The following is a 15,356-nucleotide window of genomic DNA, read 5'->3' on the forward strand; positions in this document are numbered from 1 at the left end:
GAACTTCATCTCTGTCAGAAATAATTAATCAAAGCCAGGAAGAAGGTCTTAGCGTTTCCTTGCATAATAGTCATTGCGTAATCATAATGCAATGACAATAGCTTGTTTTTTTAAACATTATTGACAGCTGGTAAAACATCTTAGTTTTGATCTTCTCTTTGCTTTTAACAACTTTTCAGGTTTGTATCTGTAGTTTAAGCAACGAAAAACCTATTAGGGGCCGTTTATCCAAAATGAGTTGATATATAAATACATTGAAAAATATTTACCGGAATAGGTATCAATTCAATAGATTATATTGTTAAATATTTCCAAAGAGAACAAAAACAATAAAAACAAAGAAATGTTCATAAATGTTTATAATTTACACAAAAACATCTACTTTAAACTTACTATGTACAGTGGTAGTAGTGTAAATGTAACCATATCAATAATTAATCATAGGGTCACTATAGTGAGCACAATATTTCTAAAATCAATAAATATAAAAACTACATGCAGCTGGTTGCCTAAATTGACAGTCTGCTTTGTTCTGGTGGACTTATGTACATGTAACAGAGGATGGACAGAATGGTGACGGTGTGTGTAATTCCAGCTTATACACTTATTTTATACATTATATTTTACATCCAATATTTGAGAGAACAACATAATTTTTTATCATCCATATAATTTACATAAATAAAGACAATAACCCATATAAATTTTCATGAAAAAAGATGCACAGTTCATGGCTTCTCCTGCCAGATGCCACTTTTTTGACTTGTCGGGTCTAAATTGGACTGATTTATCATAACACATAAAAGACAAAAGAATATACTGCAGATTCTTTGATCTTCCAATATTATCACCCAAATTTACAATATCATACCCGTTTATCTCAAACTTTACCTGATCTGTATTAAGTTTGAGCAGTGCGTCAAAGCCAATGTTTTTGGTCTTTTAGTTAAGAGGGTCAGGAAAATGTTTATTAGAAATCAATCAGAGCCAATTAAGGAAAATTGGCGGATTGATTTGTGCATCTCTAAATAAAACATAGATAGGATTAAACACACAAAAACACATTACATCTAAAATATCCATATTACTGTGAGACTTTTAGAAAGAAAACACGTTGCATTTTAAAAATGGAACAATCATCTTGACACTTGACAGCATGAACTTCCTAATTAATAAAGAAAGCACTTGTAACTTCATAGCTAACTGAAAAATTGCACAAATTACTGCTAAAGTAAAATCACATATTATTTAGGCCCTAGATACATGACACTGGATATTTTTTTCTAAAAAAAAAAATCTGAACCGACACCTCATTCCAGTCAAAAGAGGTGTAATACCTATTCTGCACCCATAGGTGGTGATGGACAACATTAAAATGTAAAAGAAAATCCTGAGCATGGCTGAAGCAGTACTAAGGGTAATTGTAACTTCTTCCAGCAATATTTCATGTTTAATGAAAACAGATGTACAAAAACCCAGAGAAATTGCTCAATTGTTGGTGAAATTTCTGACACAAAAAGTCAGGGTGGCCATGTTCAAAGGGGACTTTGGTGTCAGTTTTAATTTTTTTTTTTTTTATTTTCACCAAAACTCAGTTTGTGTAGTATCAGGTGTTGCAGACACAGGAAGAAATCTCACAAAATATCCATGTTAAGGCCTTGGCATATGCTATTTTATATGCAGCAGGTTTGTTCTACAGTCAAAGACCTTTAGGAATCCTCTTTACTTGCAAGAGTTATGGGCTGTTTAGTTCCAGGCCTGATGGTGAAAGTCATCCCATACTTTTGTCTTGAACGCATCCCGTTTCTGTGGAGAAGAAAACATGATGAGTGATTGCAGTGATTAAAGGCTGGAGTTGCTCACAAAGATATGATCTCCCTCCAGGTAGCCCTGATGTACTCACTTGGTGGGACTCTTCTCTTGTGTACTCTGGTATTTGTTGATAATTTTGGTCTCCAACTCTTTTATGTCCAAAGATGCTGTCTTGTTGGCGGGGGCAGGTGGGTTTTTGGTCCCCTGTTTGGGTTGTGGCACTGCTGGTACCTTGTTGTCTTCGTCAGAAAAGCCAGTACTCCAGTCATCAGAATTGTGCTCCGAGTCATTAACGGGGGCCATTTTTTGGTCCATTACCAACATCTTCTTCTGTAAAATACTAAGGAGGGTGGCCTGGTTTTGTGAAAGATTGGATGGTACCTGAGTAGAGGGTGGATTGGTTTTAGTTTGGACTGGTGGCTTTGGTTTGACTTGTATGTCAGAAGGTGGGAGCTTTGGCGGTGAAGGAGCTTGAGCTTGAGTTTTGGCTGGGGCTTTGACTGGGGCTTTTACTGGGGCTTTAGCTGGTGTTGGAGCTGGAGCTTGAGTTGGGCCGGGAGCTTTAGCTGGGGTCTGAGATGGGGTTTGAGTTGGGGCGGGAGCTTTAGCTGGGGTCTGAGATGGGGTTTGAGTTGGGGCGGGAGCTTTAGCTGGGGTCTGAGATGGGGTTTGAGTTGGGGCGGGAGCTTTAGCTGGGGTCTGAGATGGGGTTTGAGTTGGGGCGGGAGCTTTAGCTGGGGTCTGAGATGGGGTTTGAGTTGGGGCGGGAGCTTTAGTTGGGGTTTGAGCTGAAGCTTTAGGTGGTGTTGGGGCTTTTTTTGTGGGGGGATCGGGCGGACGCATGGAGGGGGGTTGCTCTGGTATTTGACCAAAGTCACCAAACTCTGGTGGTGGGGGCAGCAATGGCAAAGTCATATCCTGTTTAGGAGTATTATTCTGCACATCATGAGATTTTAATTGCTTTTCTTCTGCTCTTTGCTTCTGCTCACTCAGGTTGCTTACAGCTGGAGAGGAAAGTGCTGTAAATTTACTTAAAACTGGATCAGTTGATAGTTTCTGATCTTTGGCCAGTGCAGTCGAACCCTTGGGTGTTTCTGGAGCCTGAATCGTTGTTTTAGTTTCTGCAGGCCCAAGAGTTGCACTCTCCTGTAGTCTATTCTGACTTGGTAGAACTGAAGACGTTGATCTTGGTATGACTGTGAAGGAATTAGGACTTGTTGGTTCATTTCTCTTGGTGCTGCTTTCGCGGGACAAAGATTGAGTGTTTTTCTTTTTCTCTCTTTCCTTAGCTGCCTTCAGGAGAGCGAACGGCGATGTTGAAGAGTGTTTGGGTTCGTTAGCCTTCAGGCTGTCCAGTTTGCGATCCAATAGAGGGCTGAAACTGCGGCTTTGACCTGGAGATACTTCCAGTGTGCTCTTGGACTCTGAATTGATCTGGACATTAGTCGTTCTATGCAGTGGTGGAGGCTGGAGGGGTTTAGTTATCTCTGACTGAGGTAGAACAGTGTCTGCTTTAGCCTCCATTGGAGACTTTATTTTAATCTCTGTCTTTGCCTCTGTTTTAGGTTCTTCAGGAACTTTAGGTAATTCAGGTTGTTTAATTTGTAAAGCCCCTTTGGGTTGTACAGGTTTGGGCTCTGGTTTAGGTAGCTGAGCAGCTTGAGGGGCTTTTCCATCTATCTGCATCCCAGCAGGAGCTGACCCGTTCCAAAGCACTGTGTGCTTTGGAGGATCATGAACCTTTGTTTTGTTCTGGGAATTGAAGGTGGACAATGTGGAGGTGGGCACTTGGGGAGGCTGTGCTGGGGGCTCAGCAGTGGACACCGAAGACGATCTGATAGGTTTTGGAGGTGGGACCTTATGACTCTTCTGCTGCTTTTCAGCAGGCGGTTGCGGAGGGGCAAATTTTGGACGTTCTGGCACTTGGGTTGGCGGTGGAACAGAGACAGGTGCTGCTGACCCAGATCCAGTAGGACAGGTATTCGGAGGTTTTGGAGGCGCCATTGGTGGTGGTTTCAAAAGGGACAAATCCTCCTCCACAATAGACGGTGGTTTTGGAGCAGGCATGGATGGAGGCTGGAGGGCCACAGGATCTAAGCTGTTTAGGTCACCCATGAAGTCTGGTGGAGGAGGGATGAAATTCACGGGAGGGGGTGGAGGGGCCGTTGAAGGAGGAGGAGGAGGAACAAAGATCTTCTCTTCCATGTGGCCTGGCACGGATACAACAGATCCATTGGATGAATGATCTCCAGCACCTGTAAAAGACAAGAGATAAGAAGAGCAAAGAACACAGAGCGATTAACTCTGGAAGGAGAATATTTAGCAGGCTTTGATTCTCAAAGCAATTTCTTTCCATTGTGTTTGAAGGTATGTAGGTAAAGATGGCGGTGTAAAATTTCACTTATGTGAAGCCTCAAAATATGGAAAAACTGTCTTGACTAAATACAGTCTCCTCTATCTAATTGAGTTCACAGCTGCGTTGAAATGAACTAAGTCCAACAGAGAGGGAGGAACGAGGTCATGGAGAATGCTACATATTAGGCCAACATTTCTAAGTTGTTAGATCATGAAGAGAACAGGGCCTAGTTCTGAGCCCTGTGGGACGGACCCAGGTCTGTTGATGAGAATATGGATTTACATGTACTTTTATCTGTATTTAGCATTCTTAACTCTGATTCCCATAAGTAAAATACTATGAAACCAGTTGCCTTCAGAAATCATCTCAATCAACAAATAGTTTAATTTAATCTCGGTATAAATATAGCTGTTTTGTGAAGGTCTCAGAGGCTTGCTAACAAACATAAACAATCAGCACCTTGAAGATGAAACTTAAAATGAGGCTACGTATAAAACAATATCCTAAACTTTGAACACACAATCAAGCACTGTTCAGTCAATCCACTAAAAAAAGGGAACTGCATAGTACAATTTCAAACCTGCCAAGGCATAAGTCATCTGATTAGTGCTCTTTATGGGATGGGAAATGCATAGAACTAAGTACAAGGCAATCCTGGAAGAAAACCTTGTAGAAGCACGGTTGAGACTACAGTGAATGTTGACTATCCAGCAGTATTATGACCCTAAATATTCAGCCAAAACTATAATAAATGGTTTAGACCATGTGTCAGACTATTTTTCAAAAGAATTCACAATGATTTTAGTCTTTAGATCCGAAAGGCCGGCAGACGTACCTAAAAAGAGCTGAATCTCAATTGCAAAAAATAAAATAAAATAAATGTTCCTATGAAGTAATGAGAGCTGGAGACAGATATTTATTTGTAAAACAATTACTTTATGTTGGTCTATCAATAAAACATTTATTTTTGTGGATTTGCACAACTTTGTAAGGTTTAAAAAGAAAAAAAATGGGATATTTGCAAAAATATGAAAATCTGAGACACATTTCACATTGGCATGCTGCAAATGTAAATTTTAATTAACATTTCTTTCTAAACCGGAAAGTAATCTAAAAGGTAGAAAAACACTCCCTTTGTGTAAATTTGCTCTCCATCTTTTATGGCCATTTGGACTTTTTCAGGAGAGGTATTGAGCAACAGCCTGGACAAACATTTACATGACATGGATGTTTCCTTTATTCTTATCCCTGTGATCCGTCAGCTGAGTCTAGAGGGGCCACAAATTGACCTGCTAGAACAATGACTAAAACAGGGCACCATTTACTTTGGTAGTTTAAACCTTAAGTACATAGAAGGTATTATTTAGATGCTCACCTGTCCCATTGACTATTGGGCCATTGGCAGGGGGAAGTTCAGGGACTTTCGGAGTTGGGACAGCAAGTCCTTGGAAGGTTTCAAACGAGAACTGCAAAACAGAAAATCAAATCATAAAATCATTGAACTTCCTGTTGTAAGAAGCAGACACAGCACAAGAACCGAAGTCATAAGTGTAGAAACCGTACATTCTGTGCTGCAGGCAAATTTTTCTTTACTTGTTTTGTTGGCAAGTCTTCATTGTTAAAGGTGAACAAACCAGTTTTTAACTATTACGTGGCCTGAGTGTTGCAACATTGAAAGTACGATGCATTATTGGCATAAACATCATAAAATTGTCAACCATGTGATTTTTTTATGAGCTTTCACACATTGCATGGCATCCAACAAATTTCTGTTTTGCGTTTTATGCGTGGAATACTGCACTCCCAAGTGCAAAAATGCATGGCCTTGTCTTTCAGGATTGTCATAATGTAATCATAGGTGGAACGCCATAGTTTCACATTCTTTGCCTATGAGGAACTTTGGCTGAATCAGAGGATCCACCTATAATTCATAACACTGCCTGTTGTCAAAGAATGCCTTGAGTTAGGAAACTCACAGATGCGTGTGTGTTTGTTTGTGTCTGTTTCTATGAGTTAGGTGAAAAAACTGACACAGAGAGGGGCGATGCTCACATCATGGAACCAAAAACAACAAAAACAAGCTCAGACTGTGTTGACACAATAGAGATCCTCAAGATCTAAAGCTGCAAATCACTCCAGCATCTCTTGGCATGCTTTTTTTTTTGTTTTTTTTACTGAGTCTCTCGGTGAAAGTCATCTCTTTGCAGATTGCAAAATCGTCTCTTGTTGCTAAAACATGTTATATGAAGTTTTGCTTGTATGGATTATATGTGAATAGGTTTGGGTTGGTTATCATACCGAGGTCTTAAACGGCTAAAGTTTCAAAACTGCAAACATTTTTTTGTTTTTTCTTACACTGTTCAACTGCTTAAAGACAGAAATGGATAGTTGCATTGACAATAATCTCCCATATGTTGCGGCTTCATTGTCAGATGATTGAAATATGGCAACAAACAAGAATGACAAGAATGATGAGAATTCCCTAACAAACAAGAATGACAGATTTAGAGCTTTGGACATTTTTTTCAATTGGAAAAACATGAGCACTTAAGTGTCCGTCCTAAAATACCAAGTCCTGCCACTAAATTCAGCTTTCCAAATAGTGTTGGAAAACAACAATCTACCTATAATAATCAATATGTCATTAAATGTGAAACAAGAGTAACATGCTGATTGCCCTCGGCCCCACCTGTTGCTGTGGACTGCTGTTCAGCAGGCTGAAAGAGGGCGAACACACTTTTTTCTCTGTTTCACTCAAGAAGACTGGTTCGAAACATGTTCTTTCATTTGAAAAAAATTAATAAATTATGCAACCCAGAAGGTTGATGTCGTAGCAGGAATTGAGGTCGTTATTCAAGCTTAAATTTTCTTTCTTCTTGATCACTGTAATGCTCTTTCATTAGCTCAAAAGCTCGAGCAGATGACATAATTACTATCTGAATGTGTTTGAATAGACTCCCCACTTATTTTAGAATATATTTTAAAGCCCTCTCTAACTTTCAGGGCGTTTTCATGGTCCATCTCCTTCTTAGGGTAAAACCTAAAATTATTTCCAAACCTGGCAGATTTAGGTTCAAAGTATTTATTTTTTTTTATTATTCATTTGCGCAACATGTTTCCTCAAACTGCAGGCTTTAGATCGGCTTAAAAAGAGTCCCAGTTTGAATCTGAGAGTTAAAGATTAAAGTGATGGAAAGGAAAACTTGCAACCTCAAACATTTGGAGCGGGAGGATAAAATATTAAAATACCAGAGGAAACATGCAAAAATCTGGTCAGCAAATACAAGATGGATTTGATTGCTGGAATGCAAATACATGCTTTCCCTGATTACTGAGAGGGTTATACATTTTTTTACATGCTAAGTGAAGTGTAAATAAAAAAGACATGCCGTATCTTTCAAAATTGAAACATCTTTTAGATGGCTTTATTATTTTATGAGAGACACCCACTTCATTTTCTGTCAGAAACAGGTTTATGACAGTAATGTCAGGGGGATATGAGTGATGCTGGTCTTTACAGTATATTACACAATCATTAAAGTTAAATACTCCAACTTGAGCTCTCTGGTCCTCAAGTAAAAAAAATCTTCTCCTAGTTCCCAGAAGCGGCAGCAACACTCGATGAGATCGTTTCTTTCAGACGATTGCAGCTCAGCTGTGGAATGAGCTTCCCTTTGTCTTTACCTTGAGACTCTCGAAACATTTAAAAAGTAACTAGACATTTTTATTCAGATATATTTTATTTAAAGTCCTATTATGAATTACTGTCTTAGCTTTTGATTATCAGTGTCATTTAATTGTCTTATTCATTAGATTTTGACTCACATGCTTTCTTTTTGTAAAGCAGTCTGTCATTTTTATCCATTAAAAACGCTAAATTAGTGAGCTACTTACTCTCACTAAGGTAGGAGTGTTTTACATTTACAATTGAAAAGCTATAAGCAGCATGTCTGTTAGAAGTCTGAGCAGAAAGATTAAGCAACAGATTAATATCAGCTTGTTTCACTCGTCTTGAAAAGTGAAAGAGCAAAAACGTGTCCTATTCTATAGAGTAAGCGCTTTGAAATTACAATTCAGTTTAGATTTTTTTTGTTCTGTATTTTTTAAAATACATTTAATAAATAACATTATTAATCAACTTTAAATTATGCTTTAGTGGGAATATTTGTTGCTTTTCTATTTTAAACATAATAAAATCCAAAAGTTGACAATTTTATACAGTTTTTATGCACCAGCTCACTGGTGCACAAGCCGTCTGGTCCCCTGCATGTGAAAATTAATCCATCTATCAATGCTGTCAGAGACGTTTTGCATCTTCCTAATATCACACCCTGCATTACTCTCCCTTTGCTAATAATCCCTCTCACACAGGCGATCTTTAGGGAGCATAAAGCGTGCCTGGTCACCGGCGGGTGTGTCCGATCCAGTTTGATTTAGTCTCCTCGCTCGGTGCTCTATGAGTCACTTTCAGCTGTCACAGCGCTCAGAGCTGACCTGCCCCTGCGCCGCAGGGTGTGCCGCGTTCACATGCCTGAGAAACACTCCCAAACAAAAGGGCGAGGTGTGTGAACCGAGTGCAGACAAGCTCTTCATTTGCTCCATGACGAGATAATAGGAGGCCCGTCAGGTCAGTCGTACGCGGTGCTAACGTACACATAAATTGAGATTAACGTCTCTAAGATTGCTAAAAATATGCACTCTTGTGCATAAGTGGTGGGCCGGACCTGCGCTACAACATGATGGGATGGTTAAACGATAACAATAAACAAAAGAAACCCTTAGAGATCCTGTAGTTACGTTATATTGTTGCCAAGTCAGACAACTCTTTAGCTTTTTGTTTTTTGCATTGCACAATGTTATTAACTACTCAGTGTTTTAAGGTACAATCTGACAACCAATTAGTAACTTTATATCGATGTAACGGAATATGAGACAAATTGAATAAATTTCATGAGTTCATCTACCTTTTTGTTTAACTCAATTATTAAATATTAATTTTATTCCAAATCATAATTGAAGCTACTAGTCGGTCTTAAATCAGCCAAATATATACTTTGTTACTAACAGAACAAAATGTCACTGTCAGTTTTTGTGTTTATTTTGCTGTAGTCATTATTTAATGGAGAGCAACTCTTCCCTTGATAAGACAAACATCCACATACCCCTGTCATCACACAAGGTGTAAAATAACCAATTAATGTCTATGAATGTATTTATAGACTCACTAATAGCCTGTCAGTCAAACAGACAGAAGTTGCTTTGCTAAGTTGAAGCAGTGCAACATCTTGCAAACCACACAAATATTGAAAGTGAGCAGAATCAAAAAAACATTTACTCATCTTGCGACGTGACATATGCACACACTAAACCAGATGGAACCATGCAAACAGGAATGTAATTACATTTGTCTGCTTCAGTTCCTGTTTGCTTCAGCTTCGGCGCTTTCTTCGTCGTCCGTCGTGACTTGAGGATTATTACGGTCAGACTCGAACATTTACTGCTGAAATCTTTGCAAATCAGATCCAACGACAGAGAAACTGTCAATATCTCTCAAAACTAACATTTTACTTCCTAATGTCATTGAATCAGAGCAGCTCTTAAGTCTCTTGTGATGTAATCAGTTCAAATCTACTCAAAACAGATAAGCATGTAAGCATGTCTTTTTTTTTTTTTCCTTCGTGTAGTTTCAAAAAATTTTGTGGAATCCAAAAGTTTGCACCAAGCTGTTTTTGTTGTCGGTGTAAATTTGTTTGTGGAATAAAAATATGCCACTGGTATCTTTAATATTGCAGCTTTAACATCCACCTGCAATGTATTTCAGTACCAATTCTGAATAATGTCTTCCATAGTAAGATAAGGAGTGATCCTTATCGCATCTACTTGCAGTTATCAACAAGGACAGTCAGTCTGCAGCTCCACTGAAAAATCGTCGCTGAACAAATCTTAAGGTAAACTGATGGGATCATGAAAGAAATGTTTAAAAACTTGCCAAATCTGCCAAAATGATTCAAATCCACTGTTGTCAGTCTTGCCATAAAGTTTCCAAAGGCCAGCTAAATGTACCTAAACACTGACCAGATGTTTGAGGCTTTTTTAGATTCAGAAACAGAACATCAATGCAAAGAAATGAAGCTTTCCTAAATACTCACAGTATGATGCTTGACGGTGGGTCTGGCCCTCACGTTGGCAGTCCCAGATTCGTAGATTGCAGACTCCGTCTCCTCCAGCACCAGCTGAACACTGTCTGATGAGACATACACAGATTTTTGGGGGCGTCAGATTGCTATACTTTAGGAACTATCCAAAGAAATGTTCATATGACAATTGCTATCGCTCAAACCTTCAATCTAAATAATTTGCTCATAAAGAAGAGAAAGAGGGAGTAGCAGAAGAACCACACATGTGACGGTGAGGAGAAACAACGTGCACCAAAGTGACCCATAAGTGGCTATTAGTCAACTCGACTATCTGAGGTATCGTTTGACTATGACAACATAATAAGCGACACACAGGAAAAGCTCCGATTGTTGCTTTAAATTACATGTTGCCGCTATGGCTAAGTGAAAGTTCAGCAACAACGTATGGAAAGGGACACAGCTTGTGGTCAGACGTGAGGAAAACTGATGTCAAAGAAGCTGATTTGCATCACTAAGTTGTTTTGCTTAAGTGCTGTTACCTCACCAGTGTTTTCACAGCAAACACTGCAGCACTTTGGCTAGGGTTTGAGCAACGGCAGCGGCGAAACGTAAAACCAAGAACAAAAAAGAAAATGTCTTCAGGTGTGTTGGTTCTCACACAGAGCATTCATCAAGAATATAAAATGTAAACAGTGAGTGTGCTGCAGACAAAAACGCTGAAATGTTTCCTTGTCACATTGTTTGCCCAATAAGTGACCGACGACAGATCCTTGTCACTGAAAGGCATTTAGTCTGTACGTCCCTTCGGCTCTTTGTGCTGGAACACTTTCACCAAACAACGACCAACTAAAGACATAACAGGCACAGAGAAGAACCACGTCTCTTCTCACATTTCCCTCTCTGCTCTGGGACACAATAAGCACAACATGCTGATGATTTTTCTTCTGTTTCAGACCAAAGAATATGATAAAGTCAGAGAAGAATGTGAGGACGGCTGTGGAATGAAAACACTGCAGTGTTAAACCAGTCTAACCAAATGATTAGTTTCCCTATTGTGCCCCATCCTGATTTAAATAGACAAATGTTCTCTCGCTCGTGTTGCACCTTTTGCATAGCAATTCATGCTGCGCTTCCTGTTCTCAGAGGCTGAATTGAGAGACTTACACTTGATCCAACAACATTTTATGCGCACCGGCTTGGATTTCAGCTGGCAGGAAACTGTGAGCATGTACTCAGTTGTCTTTCTTAGAAACTGTTCATTTCATTATTGATCGTGCTCAAGTCCAAGTTAGCGATGTTAGTGGCGCAAATTAAAATCTTCCTTGTTTCATGCAAAAGTTTTAAACATCTGTTTCAACATATCCTTAGCAGAACTGATGTTCATAAGGTCAAATGTAGCTTAACCAGTTTTTAAGTGGGTTGAAAGTTATTGAGGACAAGTTTAGCAAGTTTATTGTTTCAATAAAAATCATTGTTTAATTTTTTATTTTTTATTTTAGCAGTGATCTCTGAAAGCTAGATTAGCTACTGACCCTCATGCAGGCTTATGCTGTGTTACAGGGCAGGAAGTGTCTGTTGGCTGAAAACATTAGATTTTATTAAACTTCAAAGTGAGTTTGAAAGGTCAAGCAAAGTTTCCGATAAAACTTCTTGGTTGAAGACGTTAAATCATAACCACTCCAGGCCTCCAGAAGGCATGAAGTAAGAGTCAAGAAACATCTATTGTGTTGAGCTACCACTCCTCCACCGATGTTACTTTAATCCAAGAGATTTATGACGAAAACCTTCCCTGTAATTCTTACCTAAGATTTTGGAAGTTTGCACTTAAGTAATACACACAATGAAGAAAAGCTATAGGAGTCACAAGTAAGCCCTTAAGTTACATCAAGCACAGGTATGTTTAGCATGAAAATGTTAAGTTTTAGCTACGCAATGCAAAGGAAGGAAGAGGTGGTTGCAGGCAGAAACAAAGGACACATTTTACAAGGCAGCGGCATTTATGGATTCAATTAATTGTCAGCAAATGTTAGAAGCAAGCATGAGGAAAACTGGAGATGGAAATCCACTGAAATATTTTACTACTGCCTATTTAATATTGACAAATTTGTTTTGCTGTTTATTATTCCAGATAAAAGTCCTTATTTCGTCCACAGATTTCATCTATGGTAACTTTTAAAAGAATATGTCAAAGCTACAACCCAGTACAGGATGCATTAGCGCTTTTTTGTGTAAGTGATTGTGGCTAGTTTCCCAGGGCGTCGGGAACTGATGGGGCGGCAGGGATAATCTGGAAAAATAAACTGAGTTATGTCCCAGTCGAGATTTCAGTTATTTAATTGTATGTCCGGTCAGTGGGGGATATTGAGCTTATGATTAGAAGTCATCCAAAAGATTTTTATCATTTTTTTTCTTTAACATTTACATTTACGGTCATTGTAATGAAAACGTAATAATAGGAATAATAATGAGATCTTCGGTTTCAAAAAAATTTACTTGATTTTTCTTTATTTCTTTTAACAGAACTCTTTTTTTCAAACATCACCTGATTTTCTCAATACGTTTCACCATTTTTAAAACTGTTACACATTTTCCTCTGGGTTTTCCATATTTAGTAACATGTTTAATTGAAACAGCTTTATTTATTTATTTTTTTTAGAAAATTACCAACTTTGATAGAGGTCTACAAATTTCTGTATGATGGTAGATAGATTAGTTATTTCTTCCATGGAACTTGCATTTTGTTTAATAAATGAATGTGCAAAACTAATTTAGCAACACATTCACTTGAAGCAACTATATTTGTTAAGGAAACTAGAAACATATTTTTATCAAAAAGTATATGCAACATTTTCTGAAACGCAGTTATAATGTTAGTTGATGTGGTCAAGTTAATTAGCAAAAAAGACATGTTTTAAATTATTCATTACTCCATCTTTATAGCTATTTTAAAATTTCCTCCATTAATTTATTTTGCATGAATTAACGAAGATAAAACATATACAGCAACTTATTTCAATAAAAATATTGTATTTATTTATTATTTTAGAAAGTACTTATTTAAAGATAGCGGTAAATGAATCTGATTTATAAAAATGGATCACAAACGACACTTTTGGATTCATAGGGTTCAACACACACACGCGCACACACACGCACACACTTATCTGTGGTGTATGTTTTTGTAATTATGTTCACCGACAAAGTATTTAGCAGTAGATATTTAAACCACAGTAACAAACTTATGAAATTCAGTACTTCTTTCACTTTTGTTATTTCAAAATGTATGACAATTGTTTAAAAAAACATAAAAGTCATTTGAGCCATGAGGTCCATAATCTTGAATTATTGAATTCTGATAAACAACTGAGGTCAGGTTTGAAGCTGAAAAGCAATTTCAGCCTGATTTTATGAATTTAACTTTAAAATTACTGATAAAATATTTGTACACAAAATAGTGACAGCTGTCGTTCAAGACTTTTTATAAGCTGCTATAAAATGTGACTTTAGTGAACAGAAACTGCTCCATGTCAACATCAAGTCCAAGGGTCGTTTCAGCCTGCAGTAAGTGGATCATGAGAGTTAAACTTGTTTCCTTTTTTACTCACCCCTGTCCGGAATTTTAATGTTGGTGTCATAAAGAGATTGGTTCTTCCGACCCAAAAAATGCAGCCCCTTCTTCATTGTTGACGTCGACTGACTTAATGCGCAGGCAGAAAGAACTGTTTTTTTTTTGTTGTTTTTTTTAACCAACCCTCTGGTGGGATCACTTGGTCATGTTGAAGTAAATCCGAGCTAAAGCAAAGTCAAAGCTGTCAGCAGGTGCAGCAGGAATGACTCTGCCTCAGGTATGCCTGTTTCTAGCAAACTTTTCAGGACAGTCAGATAAAATGGAGCAAACTCCGCCTCCTGTCCCTTTTTCGGAGCGCCTCCCTGTTTCTGTAGCCTTCCAGGCAGCGACAGGTGAGGCCCTGGCTCTCCTTTTCAGCCGCATTCCAGCACAAACCTCACCTGCGGAATGAATGGCCCGCTTTAAAGCCGCTCTCCGTTGCGCTGCGCAGCTTTGATTGCGGCGAAGTGAGTCAGTGAAAAATATTCAGTTCAAAGCAGAGCCTGGCAGAACCAGACAGGAGGAGAAATGTGGATTTATTTAACCTCACATAGGTATGTCCGCGGAAACGGCACACCATTCGACTTGAAATAAAAACTTGAAATATGAACTTGTTTTTGCTTCTCAACAAGATAGAAGGAAATGATCTGCAACGTTCACTCTTATCTTGAGTGTAGAGTAATACTGCCATTCATGTCGTAAAGTAACTCCAGTCAAGTAAACAACTGAACTTTATAACTCAGGCTCACTGATGGGTGCGATGTTTATCATTTTTGCCCTACTTATTGTGCCCTGCGTTGCGTTTTATTTAGATTTGATATCATAGACTAATTAGTGCTGCAGGGGAGCAACAACGGCTGGCTTGTTGTGAATAAGAATCTGAAAAGTGTGGCGTCTGGATTCTACCAATCTCTCGCATCTGATAAAACATATTTGCAAAAATTTGCACAAACTCTGTCAGACTACAAAGGCAGGGCCTGTTAGCTTACATGGTTAAGCCTTGCCACAGGTTCTCAATTAGATTGACTTCTGAACTTTGACTGGGCCATTCACACATTTACTCCAAGCCATCCTGTTATGGCTGTGGCTGTGTGCTTGGGCTCACAGTTGTGTTTGAAGCCGAGTTTCACAACAGTGAAGACATTTACGCTCTCTAACGGGTTTTATTCCAGTATTATAGCTCCCTGCTGAAGAGCAGCACGCCCATACCGCACAACATAATGCCACCAAAACCTGAACAAAGTTCACCTCAGGCAAGCATGAGTGGGCGTCTCTGTGTTGGCTTTGTGACGAACCAGAACCCTGTCCAGAATATAAGTCACCCACACATCACACACACAATGTTTACTTTTCAATTTCTTTGTTTTTCTTTTGCAACATTTTTAATTTGTGACAAAAATAAATGTTGTGGTTTTGTTTTGCTTTTTTTTTTTTTGTTTTTTTT

The 15,356-nt window shown here is 38.6% G+C and overlaps 1 protein-coding gene across 1 annotated transcript; it reads right to left on the minus strand.

Moving 5' to 3' along the window:
* Positions 1–344: 344 nt before the first annotated feature.
* On the minus strand, positions 345–14,360 carry LOC106931058 (uncharacterized). Its single transcript, XM_015008990.2, has 5 exons — positions 13,911–14,360; positions 10,318–10,412; positions 5,544–5,634; positions 1,904–4,067; positions 345–1,806 (listed from the first exon to the last, which is right to left on the minus strand). The coding sequence occupies exons 1-5, from the start codon at positions 13,984–13,986 to the stop codon at positions 1,710–1,712; spliced, it is 2,523 nt and encodes an 840-aa protein (XP_014864476.2). The 5' UTR covers positions 13,987–14,360; the 3' UTR covers positions 345–1,709.
* Between the last annotated feature and the right edge of the window lie 996 nt (positions 14,361–15,356).

The sequence above is a fragment of the Poecilia mexicana genome, unplaced genomic scaffold (assembly GCF_051168715.1).
Source record: "Poecilia mexicana isolate PSO_F unplaced genomic scaffold, ASM5116871v1 scaffold_5, whole genome shotgun sequence".
NCBI classification, from domain to species: Eukaryota; Metazoa; Chordata; class Actinopteri; order Cyprinodontiformes; family Poeciliidae; genus Poecilia; species Poecilia mexicana.